At 40.2% G+C, this 18,421-nt stretch overlaps 1 protein-coding gene across 18 annotated transcripts in view; it reads right to left on the reverse strand.

The window, feature by feature from the left end:
* TTLL5 (tubulin tyrosine ligase like 5) overlaps window positions 1–18,421 on the reverse strand; it is a 284,906-nt gene that overhangs the window by 82,970 nt on the left and 183,515 nt on the right. For 17 of the 18 annotated variants that reach the window (XR_006818747.1, XR_006818746.1, XR_006818744.1 and 14 more), the window contains one exon: window positions 2,784–2,979. Coding sequence is in view for 14 of the 18 variants with exons in the window: in XM_046008989.1 (XP_045864945.1) it covers window positions 2,784–2,979 (196 nt within the window). In the remaining 4 variants the exon portion in view is untranslated. Of the gene's footprint in view, window positions 1–2,783; window positions 2,980–18,421 lie in introns of those variants that run through there. The other variant, XM_046008995.1, reaches the window with a different exon arrangement.

Below are 18,421 nucleotides of genomic sequence, written 5' to 3' on the forward strand. Positions count from 1 at the left end.
AGAGGGAACACAAGCAGGGAGACGGAGTGGGAGAAGCAGGCTTCCCACCAAGCAGGAAGCTCGATGCGGGGCTCGATCCAAGGACCCCAGGATCATGACCTGAGCCGAAGGCAGATGCTTAACAACTGAGCCACCCAGGTGCCCCTAGTTGAAGTGGATTCAGTGCATGACACTTTCTCAGTTCATGAGTGCAACTCCAGACAGAGATGAAGATCAAACCTTACGCGGCATGAATGGTTAGAGATGTCCATTTCCGAACACATCCTGAATCAGAGTTTCCCTTCTTGAAATCAATACCTTTAATAAGCTGGCTACCTAAGTGCAGAAAGGGATGAAGAACTTCCTCTACGTGTAATGCAAGAAAGGTTGCATTTTGTTTCCCAAAAATACTTTTAGGGAATCACTATGAAAGGCACAGTCCATGCATAAAATCAATATAATTCGATACGCTACAGTACAATAGAACAGAAAGCCCCCTTTAATGACCTGATCCACAGGTCTCTCTTACAGCTGAATGTTAAGTAAATTAGATTCCAATTCTACTCTGAAACAGACAATTAACCAAATTGTTACTTATATCAATGGCTATGGATATTTCAGAAGAATGAATCCAAAACATAAGGAGTTCATCAGAGAAACCACCTCTGTTAACCCAAGGGCAGAAACACAGAGAATGCAAAGCAGGCTTCCAGCAACTTTGAGGTGATAATTATAATGGTTGAGTCTAGCACAGCCATAAGGTAGGCTAGAAAAAGAGGCTTGAAATCTAGGGGACATTTAATACCTTATTTGCTATTTTCTTAGTTATAAACTCTTCAAGCTACAAATTTAGTTTCTTTAGCTCTCCCCACAGTCTCAGAACCTCACCCTGACTCATTTTTACCTAAATCAACTATGGGTTAGAAGAACAGAGGGAAGAAACAAATGATGTTATAAACATATATAAAATTTGATGAATGCTTTTCTGTTCCCTCTCCAGGAGACACGAGATAACTCCCTTCTTGGGAGTTCTAACTCCTCCCTAAGACAGATACTCTGACAGATTCTAAAAAACATGTTTTCCATATACTTCATAGTTCAGTGAAACTAAACCAGTATAATACTCACTGGAAAAAAAAAATCCACACAAGAAGAGCAGTACTCTGAATTTTCAAAGGAATGTGAGTCACTGGAAGTTAATCAAAAGAATGAGAAGGGCTTTTACAAGAAGCAGTTTCTAAAAGTGGAAATCAGTAATATGGTCTCTCTTTCCCCCAAACTTCAATGCCCTACAATCACTTTAAAAATCATCACCATTTCAAGGTATGGAAGCATGAAAAGGGCCCGACTGTGTAGATTCATTAGATCATCGATTCTGCTCATGTAAGGGAAATAAGGCTGTTTCTGAGACCTCTGCTGTCCAGGATCTAATTAAGCTGGCATTCTCAAGTACGCTGCATGATGAGAAGTTCAGAAGTTCACAAGGTTTAAGAAATTAAATAGATTAAAAAAAATCTAAGATACACATTTGTATCTACAATTCTGAAATGTAAACTGCCTATCCCAAGGACTTTCTAAATGAGGATGGAGGGCAAGTGTGGTGATCAAAATGAGATGCTACACTCCATGCTTCCCAGGTAAGGAGTCTGGATTTTCCTCCAGCAAAAATGACCTACCGAACTACCTCACAACTACTGACACTTGCAATTTCTTGTAAATTACACTGAGCTAATATAATAGAGAGAGCACACCAGCATAGAAAGAGATGAGCACGTAGTGAATGAAATCAAAATAGTAAAATGTCTGGATCTGGACAACAGAAAAGGTTAAGTAGGCACAGAGAGCATAATGGTAATTGCTTTATTTAGAGGAAAAGTAAAAACTTTGGGAAATGCTGCCTTAGCCTTTGAGTGAATATTAATTTTGCACAAACTAATGCACACTATGTACTACATGTTTATAGAGCAAATAGTAAGAAATCAAACGGATATATTTCTTCAAGTAACCAGATAAAAGGGCAGCTCACAGAATCAGCACTGATTTAGCCCAAAACAACATGTAGAACATAGTAATTGATTCTAATGATAACCCTGAAATCATCAAGAAAAAGTTAATGCTCTAAGGCCTGAATTTTTGTAAAGTCATCCTTTCCCTGTAATTTGGGCCCCACTGACACACTAGTGCCATGCACTTACACAGTTCCCTCGTGCATACCCTCAGGGGTTTCTGTCACTGTAGCGACAATGAAGAGGAAATCAATGCTTCACAAGTTTTGTGTACTGTCAAACCAGAAGACCAAAAGCCAAACTTACGTCCATTTCCTATGAGAAGAACCTGAAACATTATTTATACCTTGAAAATTCTGATAGGTCATGAAGGCTTAACGTGTGCTTATGTGAACCAAGTGTGTAATGATAAGGGAGTAGTGCATTAAAAAAAAAATTGCTTCAAAGGCTAACTCTTAGATAGATGGAAAGTAGATCCTCTGGGAGCTTACTGAATTACCACCATGCAACAGAAAGGGGAAACGCTCAAGAGATTTCCGCAGAAAAAATATTCAAAGGAAAGAAAACATCCAAACTGGATCAGTGTTACATCCCAGCAAAGCCAACATCATGGCTTCAGAACATTTCTTCGGTTAGAGGAGACTCTCCGTGAGTTGTCCGAGCCATGGTGGTGTTGGTAAACCCTGGGGAAAGTGTTCCTACCTTTCCCACTGATCTTACTCCACCCCTCCACACCCACCCCCTGACCCCCACTTGGAAGGACGATACTAGCATATGGAAAAGCCGTATCTGAATTACCTGGTGCCGGGCTCGACTCTGGTCCAGAAGCTGCCGGGACTGAAGTTTCTGTTGTTCAAGCTGCTGCAGGGCAAAGTGCAGTTGGTAGCTGCCCGCTGTGGGGTGGTACTTGTGCTGCGGGACCACCCCTGTAGCCTTGCTATACGCGTTGTTTTCTACCTCTCCCTCCCAGGCAAAGCCACCTGTTTGAAGGCTCCTGGAGAGAAAAGAAAGCAGATTTCTTCAGAGAGGTTGTAGGAACAACCTAACGGAAAAGAGAAGTATCACAGGTGGTTTTTTTTTTCCTGTGTAGAGCCAGGCACAGTGCGGGATTACAAATCTACTTGTGTGATAAATGATCTGATTCGCCCACTGAACTGTAGCTCCATGAAGACAAAAAGTCAGGGTCAGCTCTGCTCTCCGTTCTAGTCGTAGAACTTATCCCGAGGCCTGGCACTTGCTCCGTGTACAGTATCTGGTGAAGGTTAAATAATATATCCGGTGAAGCTTAAATAATGAAAATAGTCCCTTCAGTTCTCCTGTGATGGCTACAGGGCTTCTGAGACGAGCCGGGAGCTGCCGGGGCGGGATGGCAAGCTAAGTGTCAGGTAGGCGCAGTCATCTTCTCTAAAATCAACTTCAAAAATATAGGGGTGACAATGTTTATAGCAGCAATGGCCACGGTCGCCAAACTGTGGAAAGAACCAAGATGCCCTTCAACAGACAAATGGATAAGGAAGATGTGGTCCATATACACGATGGAGTATTATGCCTCCATCAGAAAGGATGAATACCCAACTTTTGTAGCAACATGGACGGGACTGGAAGGGATTATGCTGAGCGAAATAAGTCAAGCAGAGAGAGTCAAGTATCATATGGTTTCACTTATTTGTGGAGCATAACAAAGAACATGGAGGACATGTGAGATGGAGAGGAGAAGGCAGTTGAGGGAAATTGGAAGGGGAGGTGAACCATGAGAGACTATGGACTCTGAAAAACAACCTGAGGGTCTTGAAGGGGCGGGATGTGGGAGGTTGGGGGAACAAGGTGGTGGGTATTAGGAGTACAACACGTGTTGTATGGAGCACTGGGTGTGGTGCAAAAACAATGAATACTGTTAGGCTGAAAAGAAATAAAAATAAATAAAAAAAATATAGGGATGAATTATATAGAATTCACGGTTTTTCTTAACCACCCATTAGTGAGCTCATGCATCCCTCACGGGATAAAATAACTGGTCTGAGAAGATTCTTTTCTTCATTATTCTAAATATACCTCAATGGAGTCCCCAGCCAAGCTGAGGTTTAGCCTGTGCATCTGAAGAAGGTGAAGGGCTGGTGGCCTTTGGGGACCGTTCAGTACCCATGCTAGGCTCTTTGTTATATACTCTGACTTTCTTCGTTGCCCAGATCCCAAAGTTTTAGACTCTGGTGACCATGTGTGTGTATATCCCAGCTGACGTCTTCATAACTACAGGTCTACAAGTGCCCTCTCGGTCTGTTTCTTCCAAGCAGAAAAGTCCCCATTTATACCACTCCATACCCATTAGGATGGCGACTATTAAAAACAAAACAAATGGAAAAAAACAAATGCTGGCCAGCGTAAGGAAACACTGGAACTCCTGTGCATTTCTGGTGGGCACGTGAAATGGTGTAGCTTCTGTAGAAAACATGCCGGCAGTTCCTCAGAAAGCTCAACACAGAACTGCCATGTGATCCAGCAATTCCCACCCCCCTACAGGTAAAGAAGGGCCTCAGACACGTGTACATCAATATTCACAGCAGCATTATTCCCAAGAGCCAAAAGGTGAACACATCGACAGGTGAATGGATAAACAAAATGTGGTCTATACATACAATGAAATATTACCCTTAAAAAAGAAAGAAATATTGACATGTTACAACATGGATGAACCCTGAGGACATCATACTACATGAAATGAGTCTATCACTAAAGGACCAAAGTTGCATGATTTCACTTTTGTCAGGTCCCTAGGAGAGTTAAGTTCATAGAAACAGAAAGTAGAATGGTGGTTGCTGGGGCTGGGGAGATAGGAGAATTGTGAGTAACTGTTTAGTGGGTACTGAGTTTTTAATTTGGGATAACAAGAAAGTTCTGGAATGGATGGTGGTGACGCCTGCATAAACTGTCAATGTACTATATGCCATTGAATTACACACTTAGAAATGGTAAATTTTAGGTTGTATGTATTTCCTCACTGCTTTTAAAAAAAAGGTCCCCATTAATTTTTAGAACAGCCTTACCTGGCAGCCCTTTTCTCTCATTTTTGGTTCTCCTCTGAACCTTCTTCAACAAACCTGTGGTGTTTTGTTTTGTTTCCTTTTTGAAGTACAGTGACCAGGAAATTGTACACAGAAGAAACAAGAAGAACTTCCTAGTCAACAATCTTACCCCATCGGGGCTTAAAGAAAGGAAGCAGTGCCGAACTGAAGAGAAGTAGTCATAGTGATTTAAATCATCCTGCTGTCATTTCCTCTGCAAATTTCCTTTGGCATTAGGGGCCATTTCAATGGCAGAGAGGCAGCAACACTGGCGTTAGGCTGACCTTCCTGAGGTCTGACCTACAGGCCATGTGGTTCTTTACAGCCTGATCCCTAACAACCCCAACAGAGCCCTCGGGGAAGGACCGAGGTGGAATGTCTGCTGAGTCCAGGAGCCCAGGCTTCTCTCTCATCCGTGTCCTCCCACATTACTTCATCGTTTCAGGGGTCTGCTTTGGCTTCTCTGCCTCTCTCGAAGGGATTTCCAAATACCCAGTTAAGGGAAAGTCTGTGTAATGTATTCTGAAGTCCACGGCTGAAGGGTTTACTCCTCACATGCTCTCACCTCCTCCCGCAGTTCGGCTCCCCTAGTTCGGTGGCACAATTACACGTTTTCGGCTAATCTTCTTGGAGAAAAGTACCAAAAAGCTCAGAGCTTCTTCATGAATTTTTCTGAGTATGACACCTGATCTTCAGGGATCCCTCAGCGTAGGCTGTTCTGTAGTTTAAAAGACAGGATCCTTCCCAAGGGACTTCCAGAAATACAGAGCCGTGTGGCGACCAGTGACTGAATAGAAGTAAGTACCTAGGAGCACCTGGGTGGCTCAGTTGGGTAAGTGTCTGCCTTCAGCTCGGGTCATGATCCCAGGGGCGTGGGATCGAGCCCCAAATTGGGCTCCCTGCTCAGCTGGAAGCCTGCTTCTCCCTCTCCCACTCCCCCTGCTTGTAGTCCCTCTCTCGCTGTCTCTCTCTCTCTGTCAAATAAATAAATAAAATCTTAAAAAAAAAAAAAAGTAAGTACCTAAATACACAAGTAAAATGTTCCCATTTATTCCACAAAGTGCTGAGTGGGAGTAGAACAGGAGTTACAGGGGGAGGAAAAGAGGAGCCAGAGGAAGCTGGTATCTCTCTTCTCATTAGTGAGGGAAGAGAAAAGCTTAGTGAAGAGAACGTGCAAAAAACAACTGAGCCCCTCGGGGAACTGCGCGGGCTCCGAGTGGAAGAGGTGGTGGAGAAAGGCATCAGGTGAATGGAGAGAAGGGCGGAGGCAGGAGCGGAACGGTCCACTGAACGAATGAACACACGGGAAGAGACAGATGGAACAGCAGGAACGGTCTGGCTGAATAACTTTGAGGTTTCCATCAAATAGGGCAGATACTCAAATTTAGAATGAAACTATTATTTGGATAACTGCACCGAAAGTCAGAAAATTCATCAATTGCGATTCTACTTCCAGTTCTGGCTTGATGGTTATAGAAGTTTCCAGCCACGAGCAGCCATCTAGACTCAGGAATTAGATAGTAAAGGGTTTTTGTAACTACGTTACAGCTATTATGTCAGAATTCATCTCACTGGCAGGCTAGATGGGTTTTGTTTCCTAAAAGGGGCTTATTAGTGCCCTCTTGTTGTACATTGGAAATCAGAGTAATGAGGCCCTCTTATACAAAAATGACCAGGGACAGATTCTCAGGTGTGTGTCCACGAAGCAGGGGTCTGTGAGTGTCAGGGGTAGGACAGAGGGTAAGAGAAGGTCATGTAAGAGACTACAGATAAGAGGTCTGTCCATCTAACCGTACACATAGTGTACAGACTGCAGTATCACAAACTTTTACAGTAAAAGCTGTTTTTAATCGCATCAGTAACCTAAGCTCAGTCTCCAAATCACAAAAGAAAGTTTCTCAAACAAGTAGAAACTTTTACCAGAGGCAGGAATTTTCAGAGTGCACCCGGGTAGGGGCAGGAGTGCTCAGCTGTGTAAGGCAATGTGGTGGGAAACTTGCTTACATGGAGTGATGCTGGTGGTACCCAGGCCATGGCATCTCACAATGAAAGCACAAGCCTCTGGGGTTTGTAATATGCAAGTTCTTCAGTGACTGACTCAGAGGAAGTCAAGTGCACTCTCATTTGGGCTTCACCTGAGATTACATATCTCCATATTCCCTTCTACGGCATCGAAGAGTTTCCATTTCCAACCAAAATCCACCCTGAACCTCGATTCATTGTAGTCTACTAGCAATACATTTTCTACTGCCATCAAAATTTTGAGCTTTAATTATTCTCTCTGGTTTTTATGTTATTCTTTGCTCAATACTAAAATATAATATGGTACAAACTCCTGGCAAATAATCTCTAAGAGTTTTATATTATTTCTAGAACAGAGTAGAGACAGCCAAGAAAATTAGATGTGAAAATGCTCCGAATGTCTAACATTTGACTCAAATTCAAAGATTCAAAAGCAAACTATGCTGTATTTCGCCTTTACTACTTATGTAGCTAATAGGCAACAATATGGCAAATTTTTCTGAACATCACCTTCTCTCATTAGTCTGCTCATTTAGAACTTCATCTCCCTTTCTATATTATACTGTGGCATGGCAGGGCTGAATGTTTCTCCATAACTCCAGCCAATACAGACTTTCTCCTCTGTTTAATATGTTCCATCAAATGGATGTTGGTTGTAAGGAACTTGCAGGCACTGGTTTTTAGCAAAGCAATCACCAGGCTTTCGGATCTTCTGAGACTGACATGATGGTCCTACAGAGTGTGATCCCGCAGTCCACGTCCCCAGCCTCCTCCACCCAGTCCCAGCAAGACATAAGTTGCCGTGTGTAGGGAGGGTTGGGAAGTGTGTGGATGTAGAAGATATTAAGGACAACAGAGGCTACGTTTTCTTTGTTTACAAATTCTCATTCCCAAAGTAATCTCAGCACCTAGTGAGTGCTGCAAAGGAGCTGTAAATGCTGGACATCTTACAGATGAGAGCAGGGCCCCCGGGAGCAGAACAAAGCAGTGCAGGCTAGAATTAGGAAGCTTTGAGATCAGAGAGACATCACGCAGGGTAGTTTAGGGACTTCTCTTGGCTTTAGGGGATGTTTCCAAGGACAAAATTAGAGTGATTCTGCATGGACTGTTGCGTGTTCCATCCCCAATGCCTCCCAGGGCAGCTGGAATACAGCCATATTCATAACGACCACACAGGGAAGAACAAAGCAGGGAAGGGTCCTCTCCACTAGGGCCTGCATTACACTAACTTCCCTGTGTCAACTGTTCTCATCTGTGACATGGGGCTAGGACAGTAAGGCCCTATCTCAAGAGCGGTGCGGGTTCAAGAGCTAACAGAAGTGAAAGTACTGGCATCCAGGAAAGGCTCCAACAGTCTACCACCACCATGAATACTACGATTATTACTATTCTTCCCCCTACCAAATGATTCCATTTGACGGCTGCCTTACAGTCCTTTGAGGCAGTACACAAAAAACATGAATTCAGTCATTCACCTTCAGAGGATTCTGTGTTGCCAAGTTAGCACAACACAGCCACCAGCCCGGTATTAGTTGTGAAGTCAACAAGACGCTGGCTTCCTAAAAACTCCCACTCAGTCTATTTGACAATTACAGCAGAAAAGCTCTGCTGAACAGTATCCTCTAAAGGGTTATTACAATTGTGCTACAACTGCTGTATGCTGAGGGCCAGAACAGGTTATCTGGAAAGGGATGAATCTGCCTCCTCTTCAATCCACTAAACAGTGGGGGGGGCAGAGGCACATATATCTTTTTATGCATTCAGTTTTCTGCTCAAATCTACTTCCTGCTCCTCCATCAGAGCTGATCGCCCCTGCCGTCTACTCTTTGTTGGCAATCTCAGAGAAAGGACTGTTTATACCTTCCTGTCCTAACCTCCTCCCCAGGGTCTTTCAGCCGGACCTCCACCCATATAAAGGTGGTGGCTGCCTTCTTCTGCTCTGGAGGGGGCTCCACTGAGAGTCTGAGTGAGCTGCACAGACCTCTGGAACTCTCCTGCAAGACTCCTGAGCCCAACGGGAAGTCCTATTCTCCAGTCTCAGAAGTAAGGAACTAGAACCCTCTTGGTTTTAATGTCGCTCCTTCATTCTCCCTCCTGGATGTTACCTCTCCTGTAGCTAAATCAGAGGCAAAGCCCAAAAAATATTCGAAAGCATCTGTTGGACTTCTGCTTCTGAACAAGCTCTAGAAAGTTTTAAGAGACTGTCATTCCTACCTTAACACAAAGAACAAGCTGAATAAGCCGCTAAAACATCCTTACTTCAAACCCAACAAAATGCTGAGGACTTGCAGAAACCTTAATGGATGAAATTCCAGGATATGACAAGCCTTAAGCTTTCAGCCAGGATGGACCCCTCGAAGGAGGAGGTATCTGCCACAGATAAGGGTTAAGGCACCACCACCTAACTTTTGATAAACTCAACCTGCTTGGGGGATGGCATGATATATTAGACTCCTTGCAGCCCAGCCACAGAGTGAGTCTGCGGTCACCCACTAATTCTTTCACTAAGTGCATAGGGAGACTGAAGGCTGGAGATGGGGCAGGAGACCGAACCCAAATTCCTTTCAGAGAAACGTGCATATTATTCTTTGACCTTCACCAAAACTCAATAAGTAATAGTCTAAAAGTTAGTGGTAATATAGAATCTGAAACCAAGTCAATGAACTTTTCATACTCTTTTGGTTTATCCTGCACTTTGAATGGATCTTTCTATTTATACAAGATTTTATAATGCATGCATTAGCCTTTAGGAGTAATGGTTCACTGAGTTATACAGACCTTCCAAATGTTGACACACTTCAATATACACATGTGTTAATATTACTCAATCACATCAGAAAAGTCTTCAAGTATTAGGAAGCTATCAAATCCATAATGGTGGATACAAGTTTCCCATAATTCTAATTTTTTTGTGAAAGCTAGAATTTTATCATTGACAACAAATACCATCAGTTGTTTTCCTGAAAGGGCTCAGTTCACTGTTTATTTTTGAGAAAATACCTGCCAAACATCTAAATCTGAATAACCAGAGTTCGTCTACCAGTTGTTCTTTCAAGTGAAAATATTTAATGAGAAAAGCAGCTAGTCTGGACTGTAATTCAGACAGTCCCACAAGTGCTTTTCCTTGAGACGACAATCACACAGGACACAGAAGTGCTCTCTATGTACTTCCTATTTTGTCAGACAGAACATGAAAAAGATATGTAATCCAGAGTTGAGATTTCATAATTATTATTGCATAACAAGGATTTTCTTAAGTAGCACTGGCATTTCTCTTGTAACTACAAATGCTCTTGTGGTAAAGCTTACAATGATTACTACTATAGTTTGGTGCCACGGCCTTAATTTGTACTAAGGCGTGAGGAGTTTTATAAAAACACCATTGTTTTTGCACCATGTGCAAATGCCAACACAGTGAAAAAGGCAAAAAATGTCTTTTTAAAAAATTTTATTTATTTGACAGAGAGAAATCACAACTAGGCAGAGAGGCAGGCAGAGAGAGAGGAGGAAGCAGGCTCCCCGCGGAGCAGAGAGCCCGATGTGGGGCTCGATCCCAGGACCCTGGGATCATGACCCGAGCTGAAGGCAGAGGCTTTAACCCACTGAGCCACCCAGGCGCCCTGGCAAAAAATGCCTTAGCGCTATAATGGAAAACATTTTGACCCTACTGGCTTCCTCAAAGAGTCTTAAGGACCAACCCCCTGCCCATTCTTCCTGACCCCTCACCCCCCTCCACCCAGAAGAGCACTTTGTGAACCACAAACCTGTTGCAATAGAGTCTGGGGACAGGGGAGAAGAGAGAGCGCGACTGGAAGAGGACTCCTCAGCTACTCGGAAAGCTGACATCCAGGATGAAAAGCAGACACTTTGCGTGGTTCAGAAAACTGACCACATGATTGTAAAGCATAAAAGGGTCTTTAGAATCTTACTGGTGCTCACATTCTGCTCTCAAAACATCTTAAGTCAGAGGTGAACTGGAATCTCACTAAGGTTGCAACGAAGTCCAGACCCAGCTTAGTTACCAATTAGATCGGCTCAACCCCTTCTCTTCCTGCCCTCCTTCCATACATTAGCAGGCTGAGAAAGGATAAGCATGTCTTTTCTGGGGGATGGGAGGTAATACTTTTAACTTACTAACTTAAGACTTTGATTTTACATAAAATACCTAGCATACCATTAATAATCATAAAAGCCATGCAGAAGCAAGAAAATGTGATCCATGAGAGAAAACAGTCAATAGACGGGCACTGAGAGATGGCACAAATGTTGGACTTAACAGACATGGGCATCAAAATAGCCATGATAATATGTAAAAGAGTCTAGTGTAAAAGGTGGGCAACGTGTATAAACAGATGGGGAATTTCAACAGAAATTCTTATTTAGAAAAAGAACCAAACAAGAACCCGAGAAGTGAAAAAATACAAAATCAGAAATGAAGAATTCATTCAAAATGCTTAAGAGCAGACTGATCGCAATAGAGGAGAATATGTAATATATATAAAATTGGAATCCCAGAAGGCAGAGAGAGAATGGGCAGAAGAAATGTTTAAAGAGATAAAGGCTTTGGGGCGCCTGGGTGGCTCAGTGGTTTAAGCCGCTGCCTTCGGCTCAGGTCATGATCTCAGGGTCCTGGGATCGAGTCCCATGTCCGGCTCTCTGCTCTGAAGGGAGCCTGCTTCCCCCTCTCTCTCTGCCTGCCTCTCTGCCTACTTGTGATCTCTCTCTGTCAAATAAATAAATAAAATCTTTAAAAAAAAAAAAAAAAAAAAAAAAAAAAAAAGAGATAAAGGCTGAGAATTTCCCAAAGCTGATGGAAGACATTAACTTGCAAACCTTAGAAGCTCAGCAAATCCCGAGCAGGGTAAGTACAAAGAAATCTACACCAAGGCACATCATACTCAAATTGCTGACAACTAAAAATAAACGAAAAAAAAAATCTTAAAAGTAGCTAGGTGATGGGGTGCTGACTGGCAGTGGTAGAAACATTACTTACAAGGGACCAGCAATGCAAATGGTTGCATTGCTGACATCATCAGAAAACAAAGATCAGAAAACAAAGGATAGGTATTTTAAAGTGCTGGGGGAGAAAAAAGCAAAACTAACAAAAACCAGCCAGTACAGACTTAAACATTTAAATCACTCTCCACCCACTCAGTCTATCTGACAACTACATAGAACTATACCCAGTAACTTTAGAACACTGATTCTTCTCAAGTACACATGGAGAATTAGCCAAGATAGCCCAAATGCTGGGCCATAAAATAAGTCCCAATAAAAATCAAAGGATCAAAATCCAGAGTATAGTCTGACTAGAATGTTACTAAATTAAAAATCAATAATAATATATCTAGAAAATTCCAAAATATTTGGAAATTAAACAACACACTTCTAAATAATCTACAAATTAAGGATGAAGTCACAAGACAAATTTAAAAGTGTATCCAACTAAATGGTAATGAAAACACAAACAAAATCAAAGAGTACTTAAACTGTCTTAAATGTCTATATTAGAAAAGAAATGTATAAAATTAACAATCAAGCTCCCACCTTAAGAAGCTAGAAAAAAGCAAGTTAAACAAATAGTAAGTAGAATAAAAAACAGGATAATATTAAGAGCAGAAATCAATACAGCAATTAAATAAGGATGCCATCAGACTGAGGTGGCTCTAAGCCTTGGCAGCCTACATAAACAAACCAAAACTTAAGCCAGTGTCAAGGCACTCAAGTCTGAGAAAATGATATTTAAGAACAATCAATCACAAACAGCTTACTAGGCTTTCCCACATAAGGCAACTGCTTAAGTTGTAGTCAATCAAGTAATTTCCTGGCTTTACTTAAAAAAAAAAAAAAAAAAAAAGCCCTGCCCATAGTTCCTGCTGGTAGATTGCTCCTAGCCATTTTCAATTTGTCACTGCCCAATTAAAATCAATGTTTGCTTCAATGAAATCTTCCAAATCTTAATACACTTCAGTTTATTTTTTAACACAATGGAATAGAAAATAGGCAGAGAATAACAACAAAATCAAAGGTGGCTATTTGAAAAGACTTTAGAAGTTGATAAGTGCCAAGCAAGCTGATCACAAAGAAAAAAAGGACATAAATTATTAAGATCAGGAATGAGAAGAACATCATAGAGTCTATCGATATCAAAAGTACAACATAATATTATGAATAACTCTATGCCAAATATTCAACAACTCAGATAAAATGAAGAAATCCTTGGAAATACAACTTATTAAAAGTGACACGATGAGAGAAAGTCTAAATAGCTCTCTCGATATAAATATGTATATAAAGAAATTTAACTTGTAATCAAAAACCTTCTTTTACAAAGTAACCTTAAGCCCAGATGGTTTCAATGAATTCTATCAAACATTTAAAGAAGAAATAATTCTACTCTTTCACAAAATCTTTTAGAAATAAAGGAGAGAGGGGAAAAATTCCCAACTTATTATATTATGTTAACATAAAACATGACAAAGACATTCCAAGAAAATTACAGATCAATATGCCCAATGAACATATACACAAGAGGCTTTAACAAAATATTAGCAAATAAAACCAATCAATCCTTATCTTATATATAATCCTTATATAGAAGATTTCTATATAAAAAATTTACCTCCTATAAAAATTAGATCATATATCATGACCAAGTGGTATTTGCCACAGGTATAGTTTAAGATTCAAAAATCAATCATGTAATTCACCACTTTAAAAGAATAAAGAACGAAATCATAATAGAACATTATAAGATGGTATAATGCATTGGACAAAATGCAACAGCCATTCATGACAGAAACTCTTAGTAAACAATAACAGAAAGAAAGGTTCTCAATCTAATAAGGTATATCTAATAATATATAATAAAGTATACCCTATAAAAATCTATGGTTAACATCATACTTATTAGTGAAACACTGAACTCTTTTCCTTTAAGAATAGGAATAAAGGAGGGTTGCCTTCTGTCACCACTTCTGTTCAAAATTAGTAATGGAATACATAGCCAGTGTCATAAGACAAGAAAAAAAAACCTGCTATTATTCATAGATGTGATTATTTACATAGAAAATCCTCTGAATTTTATAAAAACACTGGTAATAAGGCTGCAGAAATCAAGGTCCATAAACAAAATGCAATTATATTTTTAAATGCCAGTAAGACACAATAGGAAAATTAAATTTTAGAATGAAAATTAAATTTTAGAATGCAATACAATTGGTAATCTCATAAAAACACACCAAATATCTAGAAATATACTAGAAAAAGTATAAATCTCTATACTGAATTTACAGCACATTAATGAGAAATATCGAACAAAATCTAAATAAATATATAGACATACTATGTTAACCCATCGGAAGACTCAATATTGTTAAGATATTTATTCTATATCAGATACTGTTTTTCGTAGTTCCACAATTTCCATCTGGAATCTGTCTTGAGATTTCCTCTTTGATTCACTGAAGCATATTTTCCTTTATGTCCTTATTCATAGTTATAATAGCCACTTTAAAATCCTTTACTATTAATTCCAATATCTGAGCCTTCTTAAGACTGGCCCCATCTTTTATTCTAAGAATGGGTCACATTTCCTGATTTTTTAGATGTTGAATAATTTCATATTGTAACTTGGACACTGCAGAATGTTATAAATACTGGATTGTATTATATCGCTCCAAAGATCAAGTATGTGTTTTAAGCAGGCAGTTAACTTGGCTGAACTCCAGCTGCAATTCTGTCTTTCATTCAGTGGGCTGAGGCTCAGATCTAAGCTCAGTTCTTTTAGCTATAACTGTGTAGTTTGGAGTATACCCCCCTTTCTGGTTGCCTCGTACCAGGGTTCTCCACTTACTCACCAAGAGGCATGGCTGTCCTGAACTCCATTCTCCGGTATGTCAAGCCAGTTACTGGGGATTTCTACCTAAGTTCTAACAGCAAACTGACCTCAGGTTAAAAGGCAATAAATAAAAGACAAAGCTCACCTCCTGCAGTTCCATTCCTCTAAATGTTCATTTCCTTCTTCCGAATACTGGCTACTCCAGTGTGCGCCAGCTTTTGTTTACCTTTTACTGCCTTCAGGTAGTTGTATTTTGTATTTTATCCAGTGGGCTCATCAGATAAAAACTTAATCAACCACTACCAGAACTGGAAACTGCCCCCAACTGAGCTACAGATCCAGTTCAATCACACTAAAAATCCCGGAAGGCTTGGTTATTGAAGAAACTGACCAGCTGATTTTAAAATTTAAATGGAAAAGTCAAAGAATATAGAAAGTCAAAATCATTTTGAGAGGGAGATTTATATTACCTGACTTCAAGGCCACTATAAAACTACCACAATCAACATAGTACAACATAGGCATAATAGTGAGGAAGCAGATCAATGAAACAGAAGAAAGAGTTCGGAAATAGACACATAAATATACAGTTCCTTGATTTTTGACCAAGGTGCCAAGTGAATTCATTGGGGAAAATAAAGTTTCCTAAACAGTGGTGCTGAAACAACTGGATATCCATATTAAAAAAAAAAAAGAACCACAACCTCTACTTTGTTCCATACACAAAAATAAATTTGTGTTGGATCGCAGACCCCCGAACCTAAAAGCCTCTAAAGGAAAATATGAGACTGTCTTTGTAAGCTTGTCATAGGGAAGGACTTTTTAAGACACCAAGAGTTCTAATCATAAATGAAAAAAATTGATAAACTTTATTAAAATTAAACATCTTTGCTCATCAAAAGACATCACTAAGAAAATGAACAGGCAAGCCATGCCCCGAAGAAAAATATTAACAATACATATATGTGAGAAAGGATTCCTCATTGATAATATATAACGAAGTCGTACCATTAACTATTGATTTCAACAAAATGACAACCTAGTTTAAAAAACGTATAAAATATTTGGTAGATGCTTTATAAAAATATACATATGAATGGCCAATAAAACACAAAAAAACACTTAAAAAGTTCTCAGTATCAGTAGTCATCAAGAAAATTAAAATAGTATTTTACATCTATTAAAATGACTAAAACCAAGCAGATAACAATACCAAATGTTGGTAAAGATGTGAGTGATTAAAATTCTCACACATTGCTGATGGGAGTGTGAAGTGATACAATAGTTTCAGAAAACTATTTGTCAGTTTCTTATAAATTAAAACATATATATATGACTTAACAATTCTCCTAAGTATATGCCCAAAAGAAGTAAAAACATATGGTTATGAAAAAAAACCTGTATAAGAATTCTCATGGAGTTCATATTCGCAACAGTAAAAGACTGAGACCATTCCTAATGTCCCTCAGTAAGAAAATGGATAAATAATTTGTGGGACTATTCATACAGAATACTACTCAACAATACAAAAGACTGCAATACTGATATGAGCAACAATATAGATGAATCTCTAAAACAGTGTGTTGAAGGAAAGAAGCCAGATACAAAAGAAAATCATATGTCCAAGAATAGGCAAAACAATATTTATACGCCCATGTTCGTAACACAATAGCTAAAACGTGAGAGCAACCCAAGGGTCTGCCAAGGATGAATGGATAAACAAAATGTGGTATATAATTCAATGAGATATTATTCAGCCTTAAAAAGGGAACGCTACAACATGCTACAACATGGTTGGACCATGAGAGCATTAGGCTAAGTGAGAGATACCAGTCACAAAAAGGCAAATGCTGCATGATTCCACTTATACGAGGTACTTAGAGCAGTCAAAATCATAGAGACATAGTATAACAGCAGTTGCAGGGACTGGGGGGACGGCGAGAAGAGGGGAATTTACTGCTTAATGGGTCCAATTTTCAGTTCTATGAGATGAAAAGAGTCATGGCGATGGAAAGTAGGGACAATTACACAAGAATGCGAACGGATTTGATACCACTCTACCGTACACTAAAAAATGGTTTGTAAATTCTATGTTATGTGCATTTCATCATGATAAAAAAAAAAGTTAAAAAAAAAAGATTAGGCAAAACTAATATATCATAAGAGAAGTCAAAGGAGTGATTACTGAGGGAAGATTACTGACTGGGAAGAGACACAGGGATTGTGAGTGTGATGGAGACGCTCCACATCTTGTGTTGTGTGGGGGTTATGTGGATGTATAAAGTCATCAAAACTCATTGAATTAAATACTTAAGGTCCATATACTTTATGTAAATTTTACGTCAGCTGAAAAAAGACATTTATGTCTCATGAAAAACCCAATTATTAGTATTTCCCATTCGTGTGTATGTGGCATCCCTATTCTTGACTTCCCTGATGTTTGTGGTAAAATCCCTTTTTCTCTTCATGCGAGTTGCAATACGGGGATTCCGTGTGAAGGTACATGCCTAAATAGTTCTCCCATTTCAGCAGCGTTCAACACACATAAGTTAATATCCCACAAAATAAATTCAACCCATCTACTGGACCCTGTTCCTAGGGACTAGCAAGAACAAAACTTGTTTCCAAAGAGCTCCGGATCTGGGGGAAGGGCACTTGTGAAGCCGAGTCCACGAGGAAGAGGAGGAGGTGGGAGAAAGTCAGGAAGGGCAGGACTCTGGAATAGGTGGCACTTCCAGAGGCATTCGAAGCCGAGGAGCAACAGTGCTGGGCAGGGTCAAGGGGAGTCGGCCTGCATGGTAACGTGAGTAAGGAAAATCACATCAGCCCGCGAAGGATCCAATAAGCTGGCAGAAGGTCTGGGAAGTGAGGGGAATGTAAGCAGAGCGGCAATAATGATGGTAAATGAGCAGTCTGGACGAAAGGCAGAAAGAAATGCTGGCTCGGAACAACTATGCCTGAAGATATATTATGAGATTAGGAGTAATATATACTTAGAAGGGAGCCAAGGGGGTCAGTGACAGTTAAGTGTAGCATTAAAATTGCATGCTGTGAGCGCCGAGAAAAAAGTCTGCTTACTAGGGCGCCTGGGTGGCTCAGTGGGTTAAAGCCTCTGCCTTCAGCTCAGGTCATGATCCCGGGGTCCTGGGATCGAGACCCATATCAGGCTCCCTTAGCAGGGAGCCTGCTTCCTCCTCTCTCTCTGCCTGCCTCTCTGCCTACTTGTGATCTCTGTCTGTCAAACAAATAAATAAAATCTTAAAAAAAAAAAGTCTGCTTACTAAAGGTATCTAGTGAATGACGGTGAACTTCTTTCATTAGTGAAAGAATAAAAGTCAAACTGCATTTAGACACAAATTTAATAAATAACATTGGAGCTGTCTACTAACAAGTCTTCAGGCTTGCTGTTGGTAACTGCTGACTGGGAACAGTGGTAGCTAGCCAAATGAGATTTGTGCCTAAAATTATATAAGTGGAATGAGTTAGACCTGCCAAGAGATTTTACACTTATAGTG

Source organism: Meles meles, chromosome 6 (assembly GCF_922984935.1).
Source record: "Meles meles chromosome 6, mMelMel3.1 paternal haplotype, whole genome shotgun sequence".
Lineage (NCBI taxonomy): Eukaryota > Metazoa > Chordata > Mammalia > Carnivora > Mustelidae > Meles > Meles meles.